The sequence below is a fragment of the Doryrhamphus excisus genome, linkage group LG15, assembly GCF_037039965.1.
Source record: "Doryrhamphus excisus strain RoL-2023G ecotype Guam linkage group LG15, RoL_Dexc_Guam_v1.1, whole genome shotgun sequence".
NCBI classification, from domain to species: Eukaryota; Metazoa; Chordata; class Actinopteri; order Syngnathiformes; family Syngnathidae; genus Doryrhamphus; species Doryrhamphus excisus.
The window spans coordinates 10,099,728-10,117,372 of NC_136371.1; the positions used below are offsets into that span (position 1 = coordinate 10,099,728).

A 17,645-nucleotide genomic window follows, 5' to 3' on the forward strand; every position below is an offset into this window, starting at 1 on the left:
AGAAAATCATACACGGTTGGATCAGACCATCATTGTTAAATTTTTTTTCTAATCAAAGAATAAACTTTCTTGTTCCACAACATTTAGGACTTTTAAGAAGTTTCAATTAACTGTCCTACTGCGTCCAATCTCGCTGGGAGAGTGCTTATCACATTGGTGACCCCCACATGATCCCAAATATACATCACCTTTCATTAGTGGTGAGTTCCTACAAATCTAAAGTGAACACACTTTATCCAAAAAATGTTAGAGTAAAATAGTTTTATTGTATCAGTGAAGATTAACGGAAGGCACACGTATAGCATGTGAAGGTCAATACTTTCCTCCATTGATCACAGAACAAAACATCCATGTGTAATCAGTAAAGCACGAGGTCGCTCTGTCGCTGACACATTACGCAAATCACTGCCGTTTGGAAAAATATATTCATATACAGTATAACTATACAGCGTTTCTACACACTGAAGCGACTCTACTTTACAAAATGCAGAAAAGTACCTTGACACAGTTGGTTGTAAGAAATCGTCATGCTAGGAGTGAATCAAAAATAGTAGCAGTACTTTTTGTCATAAAACAGTTCAAGGAACAAAAAACATACAAGTCCATATAATGCCAAAAATATTAGCTTTGAAAACACAAAAAAAAAGACATTCCAATATACGTGTTTATAAGAGGACATCTGAAAAATATGAGAGTCCCTTTCAGGCAAGTTAGAGTTGCATGGCTTGGAGAGATTGTTTTTGGTTAAATTTGAGCACTTCCCCTTGCCGGCTTTTCATAATAAAAGTGTTCAGAGATATTTGTGAGTGATGTGAGTCCGGTACAAATGATCTGATTGTTGTTTGCAGAAATATGACTGAAATGCTGTGAGGGAGAGGTTTAAAACAGACAAAGCCATACCAGAGTGAAGGTGGTTTATAGAGTTTAAACGCCTCATCATGATCTGATACCAGAGACCGTGGTTTAGTACAGGCAGCTGTCGGGGAAGGCCAGTCTCTGAATGCACTGCTCGCTCCCGTCCGCCAAGTAAGGACCCTCCTCCTCGTAGGAGGGCAGGGGCAGCCCATCCTCCTCAGCAGCCGGCAGGGGGGCATCTGGGTCGGGCTTCAGGCTGGGCCTCTGGTTATCTGGGAACGCCAAGGAGAAGAGCGCCTGGGGGTTGCACACAAACTTGTAGACGTACCTTTCCCCGGCAACCTGCAGGAGGAATCAATCAAAAGGAGAGAACCTCAGCGCTCATCGCCTCTTTTTGGATCAGGGTGGTTTCCTTTACCTTCTGCATGATGCCCTTCTCGTAGTAGTACCTCAGTGAGCGGCTCAGCTTGTCATAGTTCATGGCGGGTCGATTCTTCTGGATGCCCCAGAGCCGGGCCACCTGGATGAAAGAGGAAAACATCAAACCGCACCTTTGATGATGTCTCACTGCAGGGTTCAGTGTATGACGTCATGCCTGACCAACCTCTTCGGGGTCAATGAGTTTGAACTCCATGTTGCGCCCCGTCCACACAATCAGATGCGTGTTGGCCGGGTCGTCCAGCAGCGTCAGGAGAAACTGCCAGAGCTGCAGGGAGCCGCGGCGCTGGTATGGCAAAACGTCCTGCTTGACTTTACCTAAAAAGGCATCTTTGGTCATTTTACTGTAAAAGGTGGTTCTTGTTCTTGTTATCGAAAAAGTAGTCAAGGGTTAGAAATCGTATTAAAAAAATAACAGCAATGTGTTTGGTATTATTGCCATTAAAAGGAAGGCTGATATGCTGGGGGTGTACCCAGCATGTAAAGCGGCTGTTTGAAAGTGAAAGTTAAGCTTGTGTGAAAGTGAAAGTTATGCTTGTGAGAAAGTGACAAGAATGACTCTTTTGCGCATCTACCTCCATTTTTCCAAGTGTTACACAACTCTAATTGTGTGTGTCAACAAAAGCATAATAATATCCAACATTACCCTCCAGTCTGTCCGGAACAACGCAAGCATCATCGTAGTAAAAGTGTGCCTCTGAGTCACGAGCAAATCCTGGCAGTGGAAAAACACAAAATGAAATTAAAAACAAGAGATTGACAGATGGACAAAAGCACACACTCACCTGTGCTACTGTTGTGGTACAAGCCTGACGTTTTGCCAAAGGATGATGACTGGCAGGTTTGGACTTCTGCACGACATGTAAACACAACACATGACATATGTGACGTCTTGGTTGTCGTCTGTCGTACATTCCATTGTAATGTCCCACTTATCATCCCCATACACACCTGTGTCAAAGCTAAAGTCCCGCGGCTCTTGTTTGATGGTGACATGGTTGAAGTTGGCCCCGCTCAGACCGCAGGGTACCGCCTCCGGGTAGCGTGGATCCACCAGCTCCTGTTTGCAAACGGCTCGGCCACTGAGTGGAGCCAGAGGTTCTGACAGGTGCCGCTGGTACAACGGGCGGCTAACGTGGCTCGAATGTGGGTAGGGCACGTTGTCCATTTTCTTCGGCGGTAGAAAGGACAAACACGGTTCGGACATATGTCTCTGAAACCTGAGAGGACAGCTCAGTCAAAAGCCATAAGGTTGTGCTCCTTAAGTAAGACTGGGTTAAGAACTCACCTCTGTTCAGAACCAAAGGCTCCAGCGGGGCAGTGGATAGGATGATGTGGCAAAGCAAACGGCTGGTTCTGATTGGCATGCTGCTGTGGCAAGCTGTGGTGGTGGGTGGGGTTTGGGGTGGACACCTGGTTTGCGGGACAGCCAGTAACCCGCCTTTGCAAGGGCACCGTGAACTGAGCTGCTTTCCTGTCACAGGCACTGTGGAACGGCACCGCATGATGAGAATTTACATTATTACACCTCAGGCGGGAAAGCATCCTAACCTGTAGCTGTTAAGGCACACGTCTGCGTGCGGCGTCCTGCAGGGGGACACATCTTTGGACGGGCTCAACTCTCGCTTCACTTTGCTAACCGGCGGCCCTTGAAATATCACTGCAAGGTAACAAATGCACCATTTATGCTTCCATTGCCTTTTATATGAGATTTCATTGAAATATATTGTCACTGCACAAATACAAATACAAGGTTTGACATTTAACCACAATAAACAGATCCTTTTGAAACATATTAATGACAAACATCAATATACCATATATATGCATGATATAATCTTAATATAAGATGGAGGTGATGTGAATATTTTGCTGACCAATAAGATGTACTAATGGCGCATTACACATGTATTGCACAAGCATCCAAGTGTTTGTTCCTTCCGACCACAAACAATCCCAACATGAGGAAGGTTTAAATAATTGATGTTCAACGTAAACCCCCCCCCCCCCCTCCCCACATGCTCTACTCACAGTTACTGGACTGGAAATCTGGGACAAACTGCTCATCGTCAGGAACCTGAGCTGTCAAGGGACAGATAAAAACAGGTCAGATGTTACATAAATCCCAGGAAGTACACACATCCCACAATGCCTTGCTCTGTACCTTCTGCAATCCAAATTTCCTGAAGCTGGCTCAGATCTTGGAAAAGGTCTGTGGAGACACATACAAAGCATTTTTTGTTTGTGAACCTCCAAAATGGAACATTTTCCGCAGATTTACAAGACGAGACAACATGGCAGGCGTACCCTCTGTGTCTTGATCCAAGCCAGCATCCAAGAACTTCCTTTTCCGGTCTCCGAGGCATCGGTCTGTTTGGCATTTCTGTACACAAACAGCAGGGTTTCGGCATCAGCTGGCAACCGTGAATGCTTCTGCAACATTAAAACATTGACTTACACTCTCTGGTACCACAAAGGGGACTTGTTGGTCATAAAAGCAGTCCATGTTGCGGAAGTCTTCACCCTGGAGGAAATAGAGTCAAATAAATATTCACCAAGTATTAATATATATTTCTCCCGAATACATAAAGGTTATAACTTTTGTATTTGTTAAATAGTGACTTCTAGTGACTGGAACCGTGACATTCCAATGGTAAACAAAAGTGTGAATGGAGTTGACGCAAGGAGGGGGCGGGGGGACGGGTGCTTGTTTTTCACAATGAAGTGAAACTTGATCGCAGGCCGAGAATGGTGGGGGCGGAGGGGCAGCTCGCCATTGACAAGTATTTTAACACGGCTCAAAGAGGCCCGATCGACGACACAAACAGGTCGAAAAGAGTCGCAGTTGCGCGCGCGCACAGCCTCACATACACAACTGCACTGCGTTGATAGATGCGATCCAAAAATGGACGCACTGTTACCTCTCCGTCATAAAATGGCGAATGATTCTGCAGCGTGATGGCAAAAAAAGACATGAAACCGTTGCCAGGATGAATAATAACACAAATAACAACGCACCTCGTCTCACCTGATAAGAGAAGTTTCTCAACAGCGTGGAAGTTGAACTCGACCAGGGTTTCCTCCCCTACATTCCCCGCAAAGCCTCGAATAAAAATTCGGCTGCGGATTTTTGGTCAATGGAGAACCTCCAGGCGCTGGATGCGAGCCAAGCCCCGTGCTCAATTTTCATTGGCTCGCTGAAACGTCAATCAAATGTCAGCCAATGTACTCCGAGAGCGCACTTACAGACGCCCCTTGTGCTTTTTTATGAATGGCCTCGCTTCATTCATGCCCTCTTAAAGGGCCAGACGGCCCATTACGTAATCACGTCTATATGGGGAAGTACAGTACAGAAATAAAAACACATGAAAACTTTATCCATATTTCTATTTATCTTCTGCATAATGCCCCCATTTAGTCGTTTATCCATGACCAGCAACAACTATATTTGACAATATTTTCATTCAGATATCTGTATTTAATGAATACTTACAATGTAACTAATTTGTAAAGCCCTTGTGCAAATACAACTAATCATGGTAACTTGTGACAAAGTCCCCTGACCTCTTTTTCATGGCTCAGCAAATTGTTGGGGTTATACTTAAAAAGTGACAAATCACAGAGATCCTTGTTCAAACATTAGCCGTGTGCTGCAGTTGTTGATTCACAAGGCCCATGTTGACTCAGAAGTCACATGTATTGTAGGCATTCATGTCATGTCATGGTTAATGGTTTCCTTATTCTGCTTACATAATTATTATACACCTTCGTTTTGGTCAAGGATGATCCACATGGTGGTATTTGTTTGACCGAGCATTGTGTGGCGTTTGCATGTTCTCCGCCTTTTCATCAATTTTGAAATAAAATGAGATTTGATATGTTTATGATGAACCTAGAGGAGCGTAGAGTCCTGCGGGACGTAGCCTGGCCAATGTATTTGGTGGACACCATGAAGCCACGGTATTTATAAGATTAAGACAAATTGACAGCGGACGATATGATTCAGACTCCAAATGGGATCATCAGCACATCAGTTAAGCTGTGCATTACTCGTCTGTATTTGTGCACAAGCTGAGAGTCAGATATGCGGTGCTGCTCATTGTTCCGGCATCTCACAACAATGCCTGCTGGCATTCTACCATCTGCTTGTGTCATCACAAGCTTTTTCAGCTCTTTCTGGGCTTTGCCATCCCTCACCGGGTGCAAGCACACCTCATGCCTACACTGGTTGAACAACATAACTGATCTTCTACCTTTTTGAGTTCTTTTGCCGTCAAATAAAAACAAACAACAAACACTCAAGCTCGTGCATTTATTGCAGGGGAGGATCAAGGAGATGGATACTTCAAGGCGGTGGGCTAATAGTCTGCAACACGCCTCATGGAGCCCACGGTGGGAAGAAGGGCCCCCCACTCGGCATGCCGTCTGTATTCGCCCTTCTCCAGCAGGTACTGACGCCCCCTGTAGTTGGGCTGCTCATAGAACACCCAAATGCCATCTTGAACGTGAGCCGAGTGAACGTCCCGGTAGCGCCAGCGGTCCTGCAGGTTTGGCTGGTCGTCGCTGAACTCCATCATCTGGCCGTCAAAGTCTGGACGTTCGTAGATGCGAATCCTGTGCCTGCTTGGAGGCTGGAATGCAAACAGGAAGTACCGTGTTGCTGTCGGAGAAGTCGATGATCACACAATTTAAAAGCTTTCGAAATTCATCAAGATTGATGCCACGCCCCCTCTAAAACATGAAAGTTAAGTCTGTGTGCAAGAGAAAGTGAAGCTTGTGTGCCTGCCTCTTCCATCGGTCATATGCAAGTGTTGCACAACTCTGATTGCCAAGGAGGCCTTCTATGAGAAGCCATAAAACCGAGCTAACGGACTGAATATAATAAAGGAGTAATACTAATATCTAATATAGTGATAATGAGCACCACTTCTCCTTTCACAGGACTTACGTGTCTGATCAGGCGACAGGAGCGGATGGTGTCGTTGAAGCCATTCCAGCTCTGGTAGTTGGGGTACTCGCCTTGCACCAGCACATACTGGTACCCCATGTACTGAGGCCTTTCATAGAGGACCCAAGTGCCGCCTTCCACCCGGATGGAGTTGCAGCGGCTCAAGTGGGAGCTGAGCTCAGGACAGTCACTGCTGCATTCAAAGTAGCGACCCTGGTAGTTCTTGTCCTCGTAGAAGAAAATCTAAAAAAGGGAATCATTTTTATGGTCATAAAAGTGGCTTTGCAATGAGAAGATATAATCAAACTCGCATTGCAATGAAGGCTAACTCCCAGTCGGTCTGCGATATACTCACCTTCCCTGTGCGCTCCATGGTCACTTAGTGCTCCCTGTCAGTTTCATCACACCAAAATCCTTCATTCGGGCTGCCTTGCTGCCACTCCACTTTTATATGAAGGCTGATGAAATGCAATGCCAGTGGAATGATTGTCATTCAAATGAGCTGCCCATTAACTTTGGCACATTAGCTGATGCTGCATTTGGCCTTTATATGTGTTGATACTGAAATTTTGAATGAACGCTGACGTCTGACTCAAGAAAAAAGGCAGTTGGGATCAGATTTGCTGCATCAAACAATTCAAACAATTCTTTGTGACTTAAGGTTGGGTTGATTAAAATGCATGATTTTGATTAATGTATGACATGAATGACACGAATGACTGACATGTCTTCAATTTATGGGTGTGAAGCAAATAAAAGCAGCCTTTTCCATTTTAAACTGGTGGAAAATAAAATCTATGACTGAGAAAATCATTGATAGAAAATATCAATTAGCCTTACACTCATATTTTTGGGAATGGAAACCCATGCATCCACGGGGAACATGCAAACTCTGCACAGAGGTGCTCAAACAACAATTGGAACCCAGATCTTTGACATGCTAACCACTATATATAATAATATAAACACTGTTACCTCAAAATACAAATATGAAAAAATAATTAGAATAGTTAAAACCATCAACAATTTTTATAACCTCTTAGTTTTACACACAGTAACGTAAGGTATATTTTTGGAATGAGGGAGGGAACCAGAGTAACCAGAAAAAAAGCACACACGGTCTTCTGATTCTGTGGGCAACATCCTAACCACTAGTCCACCGTGCGGCATATCTGAAGCAATGTAAGTTTTTTCATTTTAAAACTAATGAGTAGTGGTTTGCGGCACGGCGGCCGAGTGGTTAGCACGCAGACCTCAGAGCTAGGAGACCAGGGTTCAATTCCACCCTCGGCCATCTCTGTGTGGAGTTTGCATGTTCTCCCCGTGCATGTGTGGGTTTTCTCCGGGTACTCCGGTTTCCTCCCACATTCCAAAAACATGCTAGGTTAATTGGTGACTCTAAATTGTCCATAGGTATGAATGTGAGTGTGAATGGTTGTTTGTCTATATGTGCCCTGTGATTGGCTGGCGACCAGTCCAGGGTGACTGGACCTTGCCTCTCGCCCAAAGACAGCTGGGATAGGCTCCAGTACCCCCCGCTACCCCCGTGAGGAAAAAGCGGTAGAAAATGAATGAATGAATGAATGAATGAATGAGTAGTGGTTCTGGTATGGTAGTACTTCCTCATTAAATACTGTCATTTTGTGTACCTTATTGTTACTGTGAAACCTGTTCAAAAATGTGAAATCCTGTGCATATTTGAAAGTTTTTTCAAAAAGTCTCAACTTTCTCTGTGCCCTGAGCATCAGCCCATCTTGCCTCATATACAGTGAAGAAAATAAGTATTTGAACACCCTGCTATTTTGCTATTTCTCCCACTTAGAAATCATGGAGGGGTCTGAAATTTTCATCGTAGGTGCATGTCCACTGTGAGAGAGATAAACTAAAAAGAAAAATCCAGAAATCACAATGCATGATTTTTTAACAATTTATTTGTGTGATACAGCTGCTAATAAGTATTTGAACACCTGAGAAAATGAATGTTAATATTTGGTACAGTAGCCTTTGTTTGCTATTACAGAGGTCAAACGTTTCCTGTAGTTTTTCACCAGGTTTGCACACACTGCAGGAGGGATCTTGGCCCACTCCTCCACACAGATCTTCTCTAGATCAGTCAGGTTTCTGGGCTGTCGCTGAGAAACACGGAGTTTGAGCTCCCTCCAAAGATTTTCGATTGGGTTCAGGTCTGGAGACTGGCTGGGCCATGCTAGAACCTTGATATGCTTCTTACGGAGCCACTCCTTGGTTTTCCTGGCTGTGTGCTTCGGGTCGTTGTCGTGTTGGAAGACCCAGCCACGACCCATCTTCAATGCTCTGACAGAGGGAAGGAGGTTGTTCCCCAAAATCTCACAATACACGGCCCCAGTCATCCTCTCTTTAATGCAGTGCACTCGTCCTGTCCCATGTGCAGAAAAACACCCCCAAAGCATGATGCTACCACCCCCATGCTTCACAGTAGGGATGGTGTTCTTCGGATTGTACTCTTCATTCTTCTTCCTCCAAACACGCTTATTGGAATTATGACCAAAAAGTTCTATTTTGGTCTCATCTGACCATAAAACTTTCTCCCATGACTCCTCTGTATCATCCAAATGGTCATATGCAAACTTAAGACGGGCCTTGACATGTGCTGGTTTAAGCAGGGGAACCTTTCGTGCCATGCATGATTTCACATCATGACGTCTTAGTGTATTACCTACAGTAACCTTGGAAACGGTGGTCCCAGCTCTTTTCAGGTCATTGACCAAGTCCTGTCGTGTAGTTCTGGGCTGATTCCTCACCTTTCTTAGAATCATTGAGACCCCACGAGGTGATATCTTGCATGGGGCTCCACTCCGATTGAGATTGACCGTCATGTTTAGCTTCTTCCATTTTCTAATGATAGCTCCAACAGTGGACCTTTTTTCACCAAGCTGCTTGGTAATTGCTCCGTAGCCCTTTCCAGCCTTGTGGAGGTGTACAATTTTGTCTCTGGTGTCTTTGGACAGCTCTTTGGTCTTCGCCATGTTACAAGTTAAAGTCTTACTGATTGTATGGGGTGGACAGGTGTCTTTATGCAGCTAACGACCTCAAACAGGTGCATCTGATTCAGGATGATACATGGAGTGCAGGTGGGCTTCTAATGGGCAGACTAACAGGTCTTTCAGGGTCAGAATTCTAGATGATACACAGGTGTTCAAATACTTATTTGCAGCTGTATCACACAAATAAATTGTTAAAAAATCATGCATTGTGATTTCTGGATTTTTCTTTTTAGTTTATCTCTCTCACAGTGGACATGCACCTACGATGAAAATTTCAGACCCCTCCATGATTTCTAAGTGGGAGAAATAGCAAAATAGCAGGGTGTTCAAATACTTATTTTCTTCACTGTACGTGATGTGTGTGAACCGGTTAAAAACGAGAGAAAAGAGTTAGAGTCTGCTGGAGTTTCTTTCTCATTTATTGATGGTCAATGCTTTTCCAGTGGCGGCTAGAACTCTGTGATCCTGCGGAAGGAGCCTACGCCAGGAGAGGAGGCCCCCCAATCGGCATGCTGCCGATACTCGCCCTGCTCCAGGAGGTATTGGTGCCCCCTGTAGTTGGGGAGGTCGTAGAACACCCAGGCGCCATCGGTCACCACACAGGAGTAGGCCTCGCGCACCTTGTAGGTGTCGTACAGCGATGGACAGTCATCACTGCACTCCACCATCTGACCCCCAAAGTTTGGCCTCTCGTACAGTCTCAGCTTCCAGGCGCTGCCGTAAACCTGGGCGTACCGGAGATATTAATAACACAGAATAAAAGCTACTCTGTGATCACATGACGCTTACGTTCTTAATCACGCGGCAGGATTTGACGCTGTCGCTGAAGGCCATCCACTGCTGGTTATCAGCGTACTCTCCTGGGCAGAGGATGTACTGGAAGCCCTTGTAGTTGGGCCTCTCGTAAATCACCCACACGCCACTCTCCACCCGGATGGAGCTGCAGCGGGTGAAGTAGGTGTGCAGGTCTGCACAGTCACTGCTGCAGTTGTAGCAGCGGCCCTGGAACTTCTTCTCCTCGTAGAAAGTGATCTTTGGCAAAGACAGGAGCGACACTGTGAGGCATTTGCAGTGGACAAGACCCCACAACAATCATAATGGTTTGATCTCACCTTCCCCATGTTGATGCCCTGCAATACTCGGTCCTTGCTGCAGCCCCATCAAAGTATTTATCGATAAACAAAATGTGCAGAGCGAGGCAAGCCTTTGATACCCAGATGAGGTGGATTTACATATCAGCAAAATGGTGTTGTTTGATTGGCTTTTGTTCCACCGTGATGAGGACTGGCGATCAAACATGCTGGAACAGGGAGGGCTGTGGTGTGGTTGAAGGGTGGGGGTGGGATGGGGGGCTGCGGTGTTCAATGGTGCATCCCACATCACTCCAGTCGTTTCTGGTGCCACTTTTACAGCATTCAGACCTTTTTGAATGGCAATGTAGGCCATGTTTGATGGAGGTAAACAAGAAAGTGCTTCAAGCATTGCGTGGGAATGAAGACTAGTTCTAGTCATGCTATGACAGGACAACATGCAGGGGGCTGTGGGGAACACAACAGGGAACACTGACATGAAAACATGATGATGGAAGAAGCTGGAGTCAGTTTTCCGCATTTCAGCTTGCTTTATTCAACAAGTGACAGATGAAGCTAACAGGTGTCCATGATGCGCCGGATGGAGCTCAGTCGGATGATGTTGCTCACGCCCATCTCACGGAGGTTGCGGTGCTCGCCGGGCTTCAGGTACAGCATCCGTCCCCTGAAGTTGGGCTGCTCAAACATCAGCCAGTGGCCCTCCATCACGTTGCACGACTGGCAGTCGGACATGCGCAGGCGGTCCACGTTGTCGCAGTCGTCAGTCAGCTCGTGCATCTGGCCCCCGAAGTTCTCCTTTTCGTAGATCCTCACTCGGAAGGGTCCCCTGTGCTGTGGGGGGGAGAGACACCGGCACCAAAAGGTGATTGAATACAGTCAAAGAATCAAAATGCTCAGGCTTCCATAAGCAAAGTCAATAACAAATGCAAAAAGGGTTTAGGGAAAGATCTCACAACATCTTGCATGAACCTACCAAAGGAATCATACGGGAGGATCTGATGCAGTCACTCATGTTGATCCCCATCAAACGCTGGCTGTCTGGGTACTCGCCTCTCCGGACCAGCACCTGATGGCCCTTAAAGTTGGGCTTCTCATAGACCATGAAGAGGCCGCTCTCCACCCGACAGGAATTGCACCTGCTCAGGTAGGTTGTCAGCTCGGGGCAGTCGCTGCTGGTCTCATAGGAGCGACCCTGGAAGTTGCGGTCCTCGTAGAAGATGATCTGTGAGAGAAGAGTGCCAAGTCCAACGTTTGTGAGTGGAAAGCTGCTCAGCCCGTGATGGTCATGCACCACCATTTCTCACTTACCCTCCCCATGGTCATGGTATTTGTGAGATAACTGCAGATGTACAGCTTCAGCATCAAGCCTTGTCCCTTTTTATACATTGCGCATTGTCATAATACTTCCACATGGATTGTGCTAAAGCCCTGGAGTCATCACTCTATATTGTGTGCCAGGCTGTATCACTATAGGGTGACGGACTTCACTGTATGTCAGAATGTAGCCTTTGTTAGAAGTGGCTGTTTAATGCTGCAAACCTCAACTATGGAATTGATAGTGGCGACCATCGATGTGATGACCTGACACAAAAGGTCTCATACGAGCTGGAAACTCCTCTATAGATTTTATTTATGTACAAGTAATAATTTGAGGAACGTGTTGCTTCTCTGATGAGCTTGCATTACCCCCCCGCCCCCAAAATAAATTCAATAATGGCTATAGAGGTCTGCTGCAAAAAAAAAAACAAAAAAAAAAAACGGGCAAAAGAATGCAGGCCCGTGATGAGTCATGATGTTTGACACAAAGGTGTGCCAGGTTGTCTGAGGCTGAGGGTCGGTATAAAATGGGCTCAGTTGTTGGCATGGTTGCAAAAACTACAAGCGTCACCATGGGCAGGGTAACAACCAAGCCGGAGTTGCACACAGTTTGGAATTACATGAGTGTAGCAAAACTGTTAAAAGTTTGCACTGTGTGTGTCTTTCCCAGATCATTTTCTTTGAGGAGAAGAACTTCCAGGGTCGCTCCTACGAATGCAGCAGCGACTGTTCAGACATCCACCTCCACCTGAACCGCTGCAACTCCTGCAGGGTGGAGAATGGCTGCTTCGTGCTTTACGACCGCTCCAACTTCATGGGTAACCAGATCTACCTGAGAAGGGGCGAGTACTCGGACCTGCTGCGCATCGGAAGCATCATGGGCATGGGAACAGTGGTGATGGACACGGTTCGCTCTTGCCGTCTGATCCCCATGGTAAGAACATTTCCGTGGAGACACAACCTCCTGGGTGGGCTTGCCATCACATGTTTTACTCTTTCAACAGCACAGGGGACAGTTCAGGATGAGGATCTATGAGCTTGAAAACTTCACGGGTCAGATGCAGGAGCTGGTGGAGGACTGCGAGTCACTCCAGGACCGCCTGTATATGTCTGACTGCCAGTCCTGCAACGTGATGGAGGGCCACTGGCTGCTGTTTGAGCAGCCCAACTTTAGAGGCCGTATGATCTACGTGAGGCCAGGAGAGCACCGGAGCCTCCGGGAAAGCGGCATGAGCAATATTATGAGGATCAGCTCCATCAGACGCATCATGGATGTGTGCTGATTCGCAGTCATGTATAAAAACTCTCAGTCAAAATAAAGTAAAACAACAAGAACAATCTTTGTGCTGTATATTTCATCTGGTTCTGATTTAAAACACACATATTATTTACATATGGATACATGAAGGAAAAAAGGTGTTCCTCTCATTACAAGCAGCTTCATATCAACTTTTAAAATGCTAATTTTACATTAAGACAGAGAAACAGTCTTTCCAGGTAAACATGGGTCCCGAAAAGTGATGCCGTCATCACTCTCAGTGATGCAGGTGGAGCAGAGCTCACAATCACGGTCACAATGGGGGATCGAGAGCAAACAATAGCAAACTCAGTGGTGACGTATAAAATGAGCGATGCCCTGCTGACACAGATAATAGACATTGAAAGCCAATCATATAAAAGCTGCTGCTTGGTGAGCAGTATTCTTGTTTCCTTTCAAAAAGGCTGCAATGCATTTGAATGTTTAGGCATTGATCAGTATGCCGTACAGTACTGTGCAATAGTGGACAGTGAAGAACTTATTTTAAATCCGGCCCACCCAAAGCATCCAAATTACTTCATTAAAACCTTATATTGGGCATTGATATGACTTTTCTAAATATTCCCACATTTAGTGTCATTTGATGTTGATCATTTTTCCATTGACAATGAATGGGCAATTTAAATGGCGTCTTCTGTTGGTGAAAAGCCACTTAATATTCTCCATTAACAGTGACTGCGTGGCTTAAAGTATATTCTAATCACATGTCGAGTAGAAGAGGGACAAGGGGGGACAACTGCAGACCACAAATTATAGTCATGGTGTCAGATAAATAAGAGAGAATTGTTTGTGTTCATACTAATGTGTAGATAAAATGACATTCATTTGAGGGAAGAACTGCAGTCAATATCGATATTGATAATATCGGTGTATCAAGAAAGCCAATATTGAGCCTCTGTTAGTAAAATAATGTTATTTTTTTAAACTATACGTGAACAATTTGCACATTAAAAGCAATCCTGGCATGTTTTCAAAGCAGAGGTTCTGATGAGGTTTGATACAAAGCAGAATGGCGGTTTGTTTACAAAGTGAAAATAACAAATATAATATTTCTTTGGCATATTTTGCTGTGTAGTTTGCCACATTTTTGCTTACAAGCACGTCTAGGGGAAACCACACGGCTGATCGGAATTCCAACAGGGATCAAACCTCATCTGACTTAGATAAAAGACACTCACATAATGTTTGTTTTATTTTTATTTCATATCAACTGCCTTTCTGTTTGTTATTCTTGTTAATCCTCTGTTACAAACATTTTCATGTAAACGTAACGGAAATTGTTATTATAATTGTGGAAGAACCCACAATCCCTGGTTTTATTCGACATTGAAAAAGAATGTGGAAATGATCATTAGAGTGCAATCTCATTACGTAATCCCCATCATTCAAGGAACATAAAGAAAATATCTACTGTATATGTTGAGGTAGGCTTTGCTTACATGAAAACAATGAAAAGAAATCGACCACCCCACCAAACAGAAAAATATGCATTGTTGGAGAGAAAGTGCTGACCGTCCCGTTCATTGTTGTGTCCTACAATGACACGGGTCATCTGCGGGTTATAAAGGCCAGAAGCGCCTGCAGCGGTATGACCAGGGTTAGCTACACAATGGGAAAGGTGAGGCCGCTTGTTTTGCTGCGTGTCTCTGTGGGTTACCCACAGATCAACTCTAATGCAAAACTATCATTTTATCTGAAACAACATTCTGGATTTTCCTTAACTCGTCTCGACTAATCTGCTTCTAGATTATCTTTTACGAAGACAGAAACTTCCAGGGTCGCTCCTACGAGTGCAGCGGCGAATGTTCTGATCTGCATTCGCACTTCAGTCGCTGCAACTCCATCAGGGTGGACAGTGGGGAATGGATGGTCTACGAGAAACCTGACTTCTCAGGTTATCAGTACTTCCTGAGGAAAGGCGAATATCCAGACTACCAACGCTGGATGGGATTTAATGACTGCGTGAGATCCTGCCGCATGATCCCAAAGGTAGATATCTATGCCAGTGGGTGTGTCCCTCACGAGCACTAATGGATCACCTCGTCTCCTCCTCAGCTTCAAGGTTCCCACAGACTCGTCATCTACGAACGCCCTGAGTTCAGGGGCCAGACAATGGATCTCAGTGATGACTGCCCTTCTCTGTATGAACGCTTCCATTTTAACGACATCCACTCCTGCAACGTGATTGACGGTCACTGGATCCTCTTTGAGCATCCCCACTATAGGGGTCGCCAGTATCTGGTACGTCCTGGAAAATACAGGCTTTTTAACGAGTGGGGGAGCTTGAGTTCAAGGGTGGGTTCCATCAAACGGATCACTCTGTAAGAGAAATATTACACTGTCTACATCCATGACTGTTAATAAATGCCCCCAAACAACCTCAGTGACTGCGTTTGCTTTGTTCCAGCAATGCTCATGATCATCGCGCTGGAAGGTCTTTCATGTGCTTCACTCAAAAACCAAAATACACCGTTTAAGCCAAGCATCTTTATTGCGAACAGAGAGAGAGGAAGAAGGTCCTAGATGGAGTCAGTGATCCGCCTGAGGGAACCAATCCGAGGACTAGCACCCCCCCAGTCGCTGTATCTGCGGTACTCGCCAGGTCTCAGGTAGTAGGTCCGGCCTTTGTAGTTGGGCTGGTCGTACAGCAGCCAGTGGCCGTCGACCACGTTGCACGAGTTAATGTCAGACATACGCAGGCGGTCCTGGACATTTGGGCAGTCGTCGCTCACCTCTTGCATTTGGCCGCTCATGTCCGGCCGCTCATACAACCTGATTTTAAAGGAGCCTCGGTGCTGGAGAAGAAACAAACAAAAATAACAAAATTCATCAGTTGAGAGATAAAACTTCTTAACGTTTTGCACAGCCGGTATTAGACTTCACATTTGGGTATGTTGTTTCTTTTGAGAAACCCCATGAAGCTTTGACCCGTCTTCTGCTCAGACCTCCACTTACCACTGGAATCATGCGACAAGAGCGGATGCAGTCATTAATGCCAATCATACGCTGGTTGTCAGAGTACTCCCCTCTGCGCAGGAAGTACTGGTGGCCCAGATAGTGGGGCCTCTCGTACACCATGAAGCAGCCACTCTCCACCCGGATGGAGTTACAGCGGTTGAAGTAGGGGTGCAGGTCGGCGCAGTCACTCATGCACTCATGGTGCCGACCTTGGAAATTTCTGTCCTCATAGAAAATGATCTGAAAAAAGTCGGATATGCACAGCACCATCTCACAAACTGGGCTCTATGTTTAAACGTTCTGTTGGCAAGGGGCTAAACCTACCTTTCCCATTGTCCTCTCGGTGGGGTCCAACTGATGCTCATTCGGCGCTCTTAGTTTCGCTGCCCTTTTATATTAAGTAGCCGCATGATGGCACAGCACAAAGTATTGTCATACAAATAGGTTTTATAACAAATCTGGTTATGTATGGCCACGCGGGTGTGATGGTCACTTATTGTTGTCCCGTTTTGACATGTTCATCACTATTGATCAAAACACCAGAATGCACGTCCAGGGCAGGGCTCACTGCTCCCAGTATCAGCAAAACAACGGCGGCCTTTATGTGTGGCCTTTTCATTCACAAAGATCCCAAATACTGCTAGCCAACATGTAACAGGTCTTTACAGTGGGTCAAGCAAAGTACCTTTACATTCACCAGGCAGGTGAGGCCACAAACCCAATAACTTCTATTATAATAGAATTAGAACACTTATTATTCAGTTTTATTATATTAGACTACAGAGTTTATGATTGTTATTATTTTTTTCATAGGCAATTCACAGCAGAAGTCATCACTAGGCACTTCACACAATAAGCAGGTCTAAAAGCAACCTCTTCTTAGCTTCCTGAAGGTCACCAGCAATTTTGCGTGCCTGTTGGCATATCTCGAGGGGCGGGCACTGATGTGAAAATGCATTTATTTTTTACTAATAGTTTCCAGATCAACTGGAAAAGGTCAACCCTGCATAAAGGATCCTGAAAACATGTTGAAAAACCCAAGAAGTCATTGACTGACATTGATATACAGCCTAAACTAATTTGGTCCTAGTATAGACCCCTGGGATACGCCACATATAACATTCAAACTTGCAGATGTATATTCTCCTAGCTTTACATTTTTCTTCCTGTTATAATAATAAGGGTATTGTGATTAATTCTATTAAAAGCTTTAATACTACTCTAATAGAGACAATTTTATTATTAAAAAAAACTCACTGCTGTGAGTGGGAGGACTGGAATGAAAGGTAAAATCACAAAATCATTGAAGTACTCCAAGTAAAAACAATCTGTATCAGTATTGTGGTTAATGATCAGTAATGGTTAATAGTAATTCCACGATGCCCCCTCTGGCCAATAGTAGACAGTGTACAGTTGGTTTGTTTCTTTTCGAAGCACAGTTGTCACGCTCTGTGTGACTTGTTGAACTATTTCTTGGTGGCTCGCCCTAGTTCCTGTTTTATTTTGCAAGCACTTCCTGTTTTTTTTTACTATTTACCTTTACTTCATTTAATTCGAAGCTGCAAGTCCCAGCTGTTGGTGATTTGTAATTAGTTGGTTTCGCTCGTTCATGGTGAATGTTTGGTTGGCTTTGGATGAATGTCTGCTTATACGTTTTGATGCTATCTGTTACACTATCTATTTCCCCCCTTTTTTCA

The 17,645-nt window shown here is 45.0% G+C and overlaps 7 protein-coding genes across 8 annotated transcripts; 2 read left to right on the forward strand and 5 right to left on the reverse strand.

Annotated features, from left to right (window-relative positions):
* Positions 1-246: 246 nt before the first annotated feature.
* LOC131104339 (ETS translocation variant 5-like) lies at positions 247-4,498 on the reverse strand. Of its 2 annotated transcripts, none has more exons than XM_058051406.2 (13): positions 4,312-4,498; positions 3,752-3,817; positions 3,601-3,676; positions 3,458-3,505; positions 3,325-3,375; positions 2,845-2,953; positions 2,582-2,779; positions 2,245-2,513; positions 2,079-2,144; positions 1,940-2,008; positions 1,460-1,611; positions 1,274-1,375; positions 247-1,197 (listed from the first exon to the last, which is right to left on the reverse strand). In XM_058051406.2, exons 2-13 carry the CDS (start codon positions 3,797-3,799, stop codon positions 964-966), a joined length of 1,422 nt encoding a protein of 473 aa, XP_057907389.2. In that variant the 5' UTR covers positions 3,800-3,817; positions 4,312-4,498; the 3' UTR covers positions 247-963. The 2 variants fall into 2 exon arrangements, with proteins under 2 accessions (XP_057907389.2, XP_057907387.2); XM_058051404.2 differs by having other exon boundaries at positions 4,322-4,493.
* Positions 4,499-5,586: 1,088 nt separating this feature from the next.
* LOC131104343 (gamma-crystallin M2-like) lies at positions 5,587-6,755 on the reverse strand. The gene is made up of 3 exons (XM_058051410.2): positions 6,597-6,755; positions 6,242-6,484; positions 5,587-5,924 (listed from the first exon to the last, which is right to left on the reverse strand). The coding sequence occupies exons 1-3, from the start codon at positions 6,612-6,614 to the stop codon at positions 5,652-5,654; spliced, it is 534 nt and encodes a 177-aa protein (XP_057907393.1). The 5' UTR covers positions 6,615-6,755; the 3' UTR covers positions 5,587-5,651.
* Positions 6,756-9,665: 2,910 nt separating this feature from the next.
* Positions 9,666-10,542, reverse strand: LOC131104344 (gamma-crystallin M2-like). Its single transcript, XM_058051411.2, has 3 exons — positions 10,377-10,542; positions 10,054-10,296; positions 9,666-9,989 (listed from the first exon to the last, which is right to left on the reverse strand). Exons 1-3 carry the CDS (start codon positions 10,383-10,385, stop codon positions 9,714-9,716), a joined length of 528 nt encoding a protein of 175 aa, XP_057907394.1. The 5' UTR covers positions 10,386-10,542; the 3' UTR covers positions 9,666-9,713.
* Positions 10,543-10,865: 323 nt separating this feature from the next.
* On the reverse strand, positions 10,866-11,810 carry LOC131104340 (gamma-crystallin M3-like). Its single transcript, XM_058051407.2, has 3 exons — positions 11,664-11,810; positions 11,329-11,577; positions 10,866-11,186 (listed from the first exon to the last, which is right to left on the reverse strand). Exons 1-3 carry the CDS (start codon positions 11,739-11,741, stop codon positions 10,911-10,913), a joined length of 603 nt encoding a protein of 200 aa, XP_057907390.2. The 5' UTR covers positions 11,742-11,810; the 3' UTR covers positions 10,866-10,910.
* A 300-nt stretch (positions 11,811-12,110) lies between these two features.
* On the forward strand, positions 12,111-13,010 carry LOC131104341 (gamma-crystallin M3-like). The gene is made up of 3 exons (XM_058051408.2): positions 12,111-12,253; positions 12,343-12,606; positions 12,677-13,010. Exons 1-3 carry the CDS (start codon positions 12,200-12,202, stop codon positions 12,953-12,955), a joined length of 597 nt encoding a protein of 198 aa, XP_057907391.1. The 5' UTR covers positions 12,111-12,199; the 3' UTR covers positions 12,956-13,010.
* A 1,568-nt stretch (positions 13,011-14,578) lies between these two features.
* Positions 14,579-15,680, forward strand: LOC131104342 (gamma-crystallin S-1-like). The gene is made up of 3 exons (XM_058051409.2): positions 14,579-14,608; positions 14,737-14,979; positions 15,046-15,680. Exons 1-3 carry the CDS (start codon positions 14,579-14,581, stop codon positions 15,313-15,315), a joined length of 543 nt encoding a protein of 180 aa, XP_057907392.1. The 3' UTR covers positions 15,316-15,680.
* On the reverse strand, positions 15,463-16,355 carry LOC131104345 (gamma-crystallin M2-like). The gene is made up of 3 exons (XM_058051412.2): positions 16,273-16,355; positions 15,946-16,188; positions 15,463-15,785 (listed from the first exon to the last, which is right to left on the reverse strand). The coding sequence occupies exons 1-3, from the start codon at positions 16,279-16,281 to the stop codon at positions 15,510-15,512; spliced, it is 528 nt and encodes a 175-aa protein (XP_057907395.1). The 5' UTR covers positions 16,282-16,355; the 3' UTR covers positions 15,463-15,509.
* Positions 16,356-17,645: the final 1,290 nt, after the last annotated feature.